The 10128-nt window shown below is 44.2% G+C and overlaps 1 protein-coding gene across 2 annotated transcripts in view; it reads right to left on the bottom strand.

The window, feature by feature from the left end:
- Positions 1-6915, bottom strand: part of MPZL1 (myelin protein zero like 1) — a gene marked incomplete at both ends in the record, with an annotated part of 50886 nt that extends 43971 nt beyond the window's left edge. Inside the window, one exon of one of the 2 annotated variants that reach the window (XM_084250860.1) lies at positions 6766-6915. In XM_084250860.1, the coding sequence (XP_084106986.1) occupies positions 6766-6856 (91 nt within the window). The remainder of the gene's footprint in view (positions 1-6765) is intronic. The other variant, XM_084250859.1, reaches the window with a different exon arrangement.
- Positions 6916-10128: the final 3213 nt, after the last annotated feature.

Here is a 10128-nt window from a genome sequence, read left to right on the forward strand (position 1 = left end):
CAAGGGAGGGCAAGGTGAGAAGTCGCTGGTTTGGAATTCCTGACAAGCCTGCCTGGAGTCAAACAGCAGAGGGATGTGCGCAGCCTCCAAGGAAGAACTCAGCCCAAGAGGGGAGGCTAAGGTTCTGTGGCTCTGTTCACATGCATGCCCCCTGTGCTGGGGCAAGGAACCACTCTAAGCCCAGAATGGTGTTAGACACTCAGTTAAATGGATCCAGGCTGTGTCCCTTATAGAGGAAGTAGTATAAGAGTGAGAAGAACCTACAACCATCAAAATATCCCAAGGAGCAGTCAGAGCATGGGGTGGCACAGATTCCACACTGCTAGTAAGGATGGCTTCAAGATGGCAATTCTGCCCCTCCATAGTGCAGTGAGCAGCACCAAGGCCTCGGGTTCTTGGCACAAACATCACTGCAAGGAGGAGGAAACTGGTGGATGCCCTGGGACAGCAAAAAGAACTCTCTGTAAACATTTATGACATCCTGGAAGCCTCCCAAAAAATGATTAGAGGCTTTGAAAGAAATTCTGTAATATAACAGAGTAGCTGCCAACATATGCTTTGGAGTTTGAGTTCGAAATCTACCATATGTTAGCTATGTGACCTTGGACAAGTTACACAATCGATATTATTCTTTCTTTGTAGTGTCATCAGTAAAATTAATAAAAGTATTAATTACCACACAGAGTTGTAAGGAGTAGATGAGATACCACATATCAATTATGTAGCACAGGCTTGGCACGTTCCTGCTTTTATGTTCTACTTTTATGTCAAAAATTTAAGGGCCAAAGAGCTGCAGTTATCCGTGGCTAGGGGAGGGCAGAAAGGGGAGAGAGAAAGAGAGAGAATGAGTTTGAAATTTCTCCCTAATTAACTTCAAATTAACTACCTAATTCATTCATTCTCTTTTTCTTAGCCCTTAGTCACAAGGAGATGAGAAATATTTGCATCTTAACACATTTTTCTCTTAAGAAGCTGAATCTTTTGGTTATATTTCCTAGCAGCACTCTTTGAAGGAAGGTACTTGACGATTAACCTGGACAGTAACTAGTGAACAATGTCTGACACAAGGTGATACAGTTCTCACTGAAGCCAAGTCCACAGCATAGGACCTTACAACTCTTTATCTTTTCAAGTGTTATGCAGAAGAAGCACAAGATTATACTAAATTTCTATCACTCCACATGTGTTCCTTCATGTTTGGAAAGGAAAGAACACATCTTAATTTTGATACGAAGATTTTAAAATGGCTTTAAATTGTAAATCAGAAGCTCCCGCGATCCTAAGGCAAAATTTTGGGATCTCAGTATAGAAAATGTTCGCGGCAGATTCATTGGTTTGCTGTGTTTTTTTCCATTGGTTACAGTGTGAGACTAACAAAGCACAAGTCATGGATTTCATCCTATGGGGTCGTCTTTGTTTACAGCAATAAATACCTTAGGCTCAGCAAAAATATAGCACTTCTAACCCCAAATTGTTAAAGCTAAGAACTGGGCATGGTGTGTGGCAACTGCTAGAAATATAGTCAATCTACAGGCCCTGACAACAGACCAGAAAGGATTCACAAAGCATCACAATTTCCAAAGAAACTTTGGATTTGGTAAGGGAAAATAAGGTACTGAAGGAGAATTTATCAATGAAATCTTTTTTTGTTTTTGGATAAAGACCCAAAGACACTGAGGGAAAATTATGAATGAATAAAAAATTATATCAGCCACATGTATTCCAAAAGATAATGAATAAATACAGGAGAATAAGGGAGAAAAATATAGTTCTCAGGAGACAATTACAATCTCTCAATGGAGGCACAGTGAGAGTTCACCAACCAGCTGATCTCTGCCTTCTTAAGGCAGCCCAAATTCATGGAATTTAATCTGGACTCCAAGGCACTGCTAATGTCAAGCACTTAACAAAATAAGACCAGAAAAGGTAGAAAGAAATCACTCAACATAAATGAGACCTATATCTCCCCAGCCTTAGGGACTAAGAGTCAGAGCCAATGACACTTAAGGCCTCAAGAGAAGCTTCTAGTGCTAAAAATTAAATTCCCTCTCATGGGGGGGGGTAAAGACAAAACAAATCTATAAGGAATTCTTCGCCGAAGCAAACCATTTCAATCTCTCTTTTAAAATGACACCACGTGGGGCAGAGAACAAGTTTAAAATCTTCCCAAAGGTTTAGGTGAGGGTGAAATGTACATCCTACATGGAGAATTCAAATTCTCAGATAAAAGACAACTTTAAAACACCCATAGACTTCAGCTAGAAATGTTTAACTGTCCGGGAGAACTGTGGTTGAACTAAATCAGCCTCTGTGGGGGTAGAAAGGAATGTGAGAAATAGCAGGTAGATCAGCATTTACTAGACAGAGGGAGGCAGCAGTATTTCTGAAAAAGTATGTAAAAGCATTTTTACATTTTAAAAATTCAATAGGAAAGATTAACTTCAAATGTTACCCAACAATGTATCCTTTTTAAGTTTAAAAATATCTTCTGTAATGCAAGTAAGTCTATTCTTTTTAATTGCTGCAAAAGTTCCTAAGCGGTGAATCCTTATTTTGTTAAAAGTGGTGACTGTAGAAATTAAATCTGTCTTTTGGTATTCATTATTTATTGGAATATATGCCTCCTTCCTAACACCTCTCAGCAGAATCAAGCTCCTTGTGGTACCCTACCTAAAAAAGAGCTTGGCACCAAAAAGAGTTCTTTTAGTCGACAAGTGAATAAAAACTTTGTGAAAACAGAAATTTGCATTTATGGACTTTCACATAAATCCTTTTTTCAAGTAATAGTTGTCTTTATTTTTTCTATCAGCAACATTTGAGTCTGGTGATTATGCTGCAGTTAGTGTAAAAATGAGTGGTAGAACATTTTTTAAAAAGGCTGTTTTGGTTTTATTTCCCAACTAGTAAATAAGTCAGACTGACAGAAGGAATGAGATTTGGGGTCTTTCTGTTTCAAGCTTAAATTTAGTTAGTGTGTATCAAAAAGTAGAAAAGTTCTATTGATCAAACACTTAGGTACAATAATAAACATAATAAAATAATACAAATATGTAATAACTAAACTCAAAAACTATGGTGTTTAAAGTAGTCATAGAATGTTAATTCATTCCATACATTTCTGAAAAAATATGAAATGGTATTTACAGAGTGAAAATAATCAGATAATGCATGAAATCAGACTTGGGAAAACTATTTCTTCTTTCAACAAACATTGGGGAGCCACTGTGTACCAGGCTAAATCCTAACTACATATTACAAACTACTAACAAATGCTAGCTATGTCCATGCCTCATTGCCACTGAACAAGCATTTATCAGAATCTATCATGTCCATTATGCCAAGCACTAAGGATACGTCTATAAACAAGACAACAAGCTAGATGCTAGCTCTGTCCTGATTCTAGTGGGGGTGGGGAGATGGGAAGAGAAGAAAAACCAAATAGTCAGAAATAAGGAAATGAACAAAGGGCCAGGAAATGATAACAGGGGACCCTTCTGCATAGGATAATTGGAGAAGTTCTCTCTGGAGAAGTCATATTTATGGTAAGGTGTCCCTGATCTCCCTGAAGAAGAGGAGACCACTCTGGGAAAGAGTACACCAAGCAATAGCAGTTGCAAAGGACCTGAGGTGGGAGATAGGGCAGTGTAACTTGAATATAGCGAGTATAGGCGGCACACATAAGTGAAGTTACAAAGGTAGTCAGAAACCAGATGGCATAGAGCATTGTAAGTCGGGGGGACAAGTTGGATGTTGTTCCAGGTCATGAAGGATTTTAAACAGGAAAGTGACATAATCCAAGTTGTATTTTTAAAGAAATTGTTCTTGCAGTTGTATAAAGAATGGATTAAAATGAGGCAGGTGGGGTAAGGAGGAAACAACATGGGAGGAAATGGCAGTAAAATAGGCAAGAAACAACAGTGACTTTGACTAACAGGCTGAAGTGATAAGTGATCCACTTATAGAGAAAAAGGTGTTCCAGATGCATTTTGGAGATGGAAGAATTGATCTGATGTGATGTGAGGAATTAAGGGTGGATCCTAGCTTTCTGGGTTGAGCAATTAGACTGATGATGGTGCCATTTACTGAACTGGGTGGAGCAAATTACTGAAATTTACTCTTCATGTATTGTGTGCTCATGCCTCCCTGAGGGTTTCCCAAGACATTCCCACTGCCAAATCCAGAGAATCCTCATTGTACTAAATCTCTCACTTGACACCAATCCTCTCATTTAACCATTTCCTCTTCTCTCTGGGATTTCAAATACCAAACTCTCAGTTCTTCTCTTAATCAGAGCGTCCTTCTCAGGTCCTATACATCCCAGGGCTCTGTCCTTGGCCCTCTGCTATTTCCTTCATTACATTCTCCCCTGGTGACCTCATCCAAACAATCCACATTACCTGACACATTAATCCACATTAAGCTTCCCAAATCTGTATTTCCACCAAGAAATTTTTCCTCATATCCAGAACCATCTTTCCAACTGCCTTCAGTGCCTCTCCACTAGGATGCCACAGCAGCATCTTAAACTCAACATATCCAAAGCAATTTCATCATCTTATTCTTCCAGCATTCCTATTCTATTATCCCATATTCCTCATCTGCGAAAAGCCCCGCTGTAAAAAAAAAAAAAAAAAAAAAAAAAGCTGTTTCTCAAGCCCAAAACCTTAGGATCATACTAGATACCTCTTCTTCCAAGTCCATATCAAATATGTTTCCAAGTTCTATCAAATTGACTTTCTAGTGAACTCATGATCATGGCACTTCTTTATACAGGGCCCACTGCTTGAATGTGGATCTTCATCATCCTCCCCTGGAGTACTAGAACAGCTCTCTGGTTTTTCATCTTCACTCTAACCCATCCTCCCTATCTCAATGGACAGAGAAGTCCTCCATTGGCTTCCCACAGTCCTTAGGATGAAATCCAACCTCCTCATGGGTAAATACAGTCCTCAGACTGGCTCTCCTGACTGGTCTCCCACCACCGTCTCTCTTCAACACTCCAACCACCCACCACACTGAACCATCAACAGGTCAGCTCACAATTCTGTGTGTATTCCAGCAGCCTGACCTTCGGTCTGAGATGATTACCTCCCTCAGCACACCTTTCCCAAAGACATCTTATCACACTGTTTCTCCCAATGAACTGCAAATTACAAAAGGGTGGGGACTGTCCTTCCTGGAATACTTCGGTGTTTATCTGAAAAGGTTCTTAATAAATGTTAGCTGGATAATTATGTCTGGGTCAAACTCAGTTTTCTGTAAAAGGTGAACTTCTACGTATATCAACTGCTAAATTTTACACGTCAGCATTCATCTTTCATTACTGAAAAACTAGGGATGTTCACAGTGGCTGCGGCTATAATTCTGTGACTTTTTTCAGATTCATATCTATTGATACTTAGCTTTTCAGTTATGCTGCTTTTAATACCTCCAGTTTAAGATTACCCTGATGCTGTGTCCTCCAATAACAATATCTGATGAACCTTCATTTTAGTTATTTCTTATATGGTCACTTAAATATTACTACCATCCTCAACAAAAAAACTCAACATTTAACTTTACTTTGAAGAAGAGACACTAACACAGACTGATCTCGTTTTATATATACAAAGTATACCCTCCGTTGTCAATCTGGAGAGGGGTTGCTTTTACATTTATGCCTGATAAGCCCCTGTACTCATTGGTTAAATGCTATTTAAAATGGTTGCAAAGATTACATTAAGGATCTTTTAATGAAAGCAAGCACTGAGTAAACTTTTCAGAGACTGATGCGGCTGACATCTTGCAAAACAAAAGAAATGAAGACCTTTACGCAGTTTCTCAGCAGTTGGCCCTCTAGAACCGTTACTTAACCACATTCTGAGACAACAACACTACTCTGCTTTGAACACCACAAAAAAGCCCTACAGCACACACCATTTCAGATGTCCATAAGGCAACCCATCCGGTTCCATAAATCGAGCCTAAGGTTTACTTAAGCTCGACCGAAGCATTTTGGCAAGAAAAATGTTTTGTTTTATTTTGAAGGAAAATGTGCTTTTTTATGTTCAGTGTCTTGTCCAACTCCAGTGACCACGTCTGGAATTATTATGGATGTGGCTGCATTCTTTTAAGCCAGGTCATGTCAGTGGCATTGCCAGTGCTTTGCATCCTAACCCAAATGTACTGTAAATTTCTCCTTGGTGCAGACTACAGAGACGAGACAAATGAGACTCCAGGATTCTTCCATGACGGAAGCTTATAAAAACGCAGAGCAGAGCATTCAAAATAAAACTTACAAGGTAAAGCAAAACATTCGCTAAAAACATGGAAACCAACCAACAAAGGGCCTGCAACTGCAACCTTCCGCCACCTCGCAAAGGTGGAGAACGCCAGGACCCCGGGTTCTTGGACTGGAACCCCGGATGGCCCTGGGCGCCCCAGAGTCACCAGGGGGGAGAAGGCAGGAGACTCGCGTGCGCTCCAGGCAGCCGCGCGCGGGGCCCCCTCCTCTGGCCGCCCCGCGAGAAGGAGCAAGGTGGGGAGCTCCCCCCTCCTCCTCCACCCGCCGGGACTCGGGAAGAAGAAAGAGGCTCCGCGCCTCCCCAGCCAGCCGCGGGGCCCAGGCTCCCGCCGCTCGGTGCCCCGCGCTCCGGAGCGCGCAGGCCGCGCCCCCTGCCCACCTCAGTGCCCCGCGCGCAGGGCCCGCAATCGCCACGAGGGGCGTGTGCTGCCCCGGGAGCCCCCGCCGCCCGCCCGGTTCGGACCGGTCCCGGCGGCACTCACCGAGCCCGAGCGCCGCCGCCAGCACCGACCACAGCCAGAGTCTGCGGTCTGCGGCTGCAATCACTGCCCCGGCCCCGGCGGGCGCTGCCATCGTCCTCCCGCTGCAGCCGCTGCCGCGCGCCCCTGAATCCCGGTCCCTGCTGCGGTGGGCTCGGCTCGGGGCAGGGGACCAGAACAGCCGCCGCCGCGCCCGGTGGCACCTCGGAGCTCGCTCCCCGCTCCCGGCCCCGGGGCTGTCAGCCCGCCCGCCCTGGCCCCGGCCCCGGCCCCGCCCCGGCCGCAACCGGCTGCTCATTGGCTGCTCCGCTCCGACGGAGGACGCGATTGGGCCGCACGAGCTGTCCATCTCTGGGCTGGTGGGGCCCCGCCTTCCGGTCCCACCCAGGCGCCTTATCCCGGGCTGGAGGCCCTGTCCCGAGCATCCCAGGCGGCAGCCGCCAAGCCCGCTCCCGGCCTGCCTGCGTGGCTGTCCGCCGGTCGGTCTGTCCCAGCCGATCCGACTGCCTGCCAGTGCCTTCTCTGCGTCTCCAAGGTCCAGTCGCGCGGATCTCGCCATTGTGTCTACCAGCCACAGGTCTTTGCCCTTTCTGTCCTCTTCTGTTTCTGCTTTTCTCGCTTTCGCTGAGCCTGACCTTAAAAAAAAAATAATAATAAATACATACATACATACATACATACATACATACATACATACGAATGAGGGAGAGGAACTTCAGATAGAACGCATCTCCCTTCCCCCACTTTGCCCTGTCCCCAGGCCTGCCTTTCGCCCAGAGTAGCTTAATTCCTGTGTTGCAAACCGAGAAATCTAGATTAAAAAGAAGTGCCCGTCCTACTACCTGGAACACAAATGAATGTGCTTTTTGTTAGTTTAGCTTTTGCAAATAAAATGTCCTGCCATTTGTCAATAAAAATTGGGATAGGACAAGTTCCTCACCCACTTCTGAAGTGTCGTGACTGCCCCTGCTCAACTTGGTTACCTTGGCCCAGAACAGTGTGTGCCATTTACTGGTTGCCCAATAAATACTGAAAAGTGTTTGGAAGGGTCCTTATGAGAATAGCAGCCTTCAAAAAGGATAGACTGGAAAGGTGAGGGGGAAGAAAGGAAAGATTCAGGTGGTGGTTGAGACAGTGAGGGAAGGAAGCAAGTTTTAGACATTTTGGACAAGAGTGGGGGTGGGAGAGAGTCTTCCCATTGTTTAGGTTTTGTCTAAAGTCAATCTTATCAAAGCCCCTTCTGATAGTTTTGCTGTGTTAGCTTTCTAGCCTTGTAGCACATCATGTGCATACTAATTACTTTAGCATTAGTGAGAGAAAACTAAATGAGCATGACATAGGTGCTTTGCCTTATTTCTCTGAGCAAATTCCTTAAGAAGTGTCTGGGCTATCACACAATGCAAGTGCATTGAGCAAGTGCTATGTCCTATAGATGTAGAACATTTAGACCCTACTCTCAAAAAGTACTATGTACTAAAATTTTTTACATGCCAATGAAGGAGAAACCCAACAGCAACAGGGACAGAGGTCCTCAAAGACTCAGGTAGTGTCAACAACTCCGCAGACCACAATTTATCTCCTCATGCATACCCCCCTCTTCTGAATCCACTTACCTAAGAGGTGTCTAGGAAAGATGCACTGAAGATGCAGCACCTGAGAGGGACTTTAATGGATGAATGAAAATTCACCAGGCAGAATAGGGAAAGCAAACACAGGAACAAGAAAGCATGAATAGTGGGTACAAGAAATAGTTGAAGAATCCTGTATGGTTTAGAATTTCAGGGGAGTGAGGGAAAAAAGGAGAAAGAAAGAATGCTGGGAAAGTAGGGTGGAGTCATATTTTGGCTATTTGGGGGTGATGAAAGGGGAATGACAAACTCAGGTGTGTTTTTTAATACTGTGGCCACTGCAGCAGACAAGGCAAGAATGAACACAATATAGGTGTCGGAAGTAGGGGTGGAGAGAAGGCAAGGAATGGAGAAAACTTTCGAAAAAAGAATGACAGAACCAGGTGCTGAAATTGGATGGAAAATCTAATTAAAAGAAAAGAATCCAAAAAGACAGAAGTGGTTTGCTAATTATCAGAGGTGGTCTGATAATCAAGACAAAAACCAGGTAGAGAACCTGGTCTGTGAGGAAAGCTAAAGACCCAGGCCTTGGCTTAAAGTGCTGAGGATCCTAATGATGAAATGAAAGTAAGTTAGATGTCTCAGGTATAGCCAGGAAAGCAGCAGAAGGGCTAAGATAAAAACCTGAACCTACAATGGTGGCAAAATATTTCCACAGTAAATAGTTTCAGATGGCCAATCTCAAGTTAATAGAATTTCCTTCTCCTCAAATATGAGATATGGATGAAAATGAATTCTGAGACATTATTTGTTAGGAAGAGTCAGAGGGCATGTCTGTCTGAGTGCTAGTTGCTTAATGGGCCTTCTTCCCAGGGACTTCTGGATGACATCCAGACTTGGCTTCTCCGGGAGAAATCTGGCCAGTTCTCCTTTCATCCCTGGCTCCAAACCCCAGCCACCTTCTTCCCCCATCCTTATTCCCCATCCCATCCTTCAGAATCTTCTCCAGCCACCCCTAGTCTGTGTGCAACTCTAGACAGCAGGGAAAAGGGGGGGCTCGCCTCTGCTGTACTTCCCCTCAGTGCACCCTATAAAAATCCAGATATTTCCACAACTTCCACAACCACCTCAAGCTGACAGAATTAATTTCCCATGTATTCCCTTTTTTTTTTTTTAAAGAAAGAGAAGTATTCACAATTCTAGTAAGCAACACTGATAGCTTTTTTTTTTTATAGAGGCATGGTTTTTATTTATTTAGTTTGTTTGTTTTGTTTATACAAGCACTGGGTACAGTCAGAAGTGCGGGAGGGTGAGAGAATTCACCAGAGCCAGAGCGGGGAGCAGAGCAGGCAGAAGGACCGAAGTACACTGCTGAGGGGAGCAGCGGGCGGCAGGAGAGGTCTGCACGCCATGTGGGACCCTCCTCTGGTGGCCAGGGAGCAGCCCGGGATCGAGCCGGCGCTGCAGCCGCGGGCAGCTTCGCAACCCAGCGCTCAACCGCTGCGCCACCTGGGAGGCCCCCATGTATTCCCTTTTAAAAGTCTTTCCTTGACTCCTAATTGCCTTGACTGACAGACACATCCCTACTGTCTGCTTTTAGGAGCCCCTGTCTTGTATACCAGTTGGGCCTTCCATACCTGCCTTCAGTTCTAATACACTATGCCCCTTCACACCTTTCTCTGTTCCTTGACAGACAATGCCTATTTATCTTTTCATCTGTTAAAGCACAACTCAAGGGTGAATTCCTCTAGAAAGTTCTCTTGTAGTCTCTAATATTGCCCTACACTGCCCTGTGTAG

The sequence above is a fragment of the Talpa europaea genome (genome assembly GCF_964194135.1).
Source record: "Talpa europaea genome assembly, chromosome: 12".
NCBI classification, from domain to species: domain Eukaryota; kingdom Metazoa; phylum Chordata; class Mammalia; order Eulipotyphla; family Talpidae; genus Talpa; species Talpa europaea.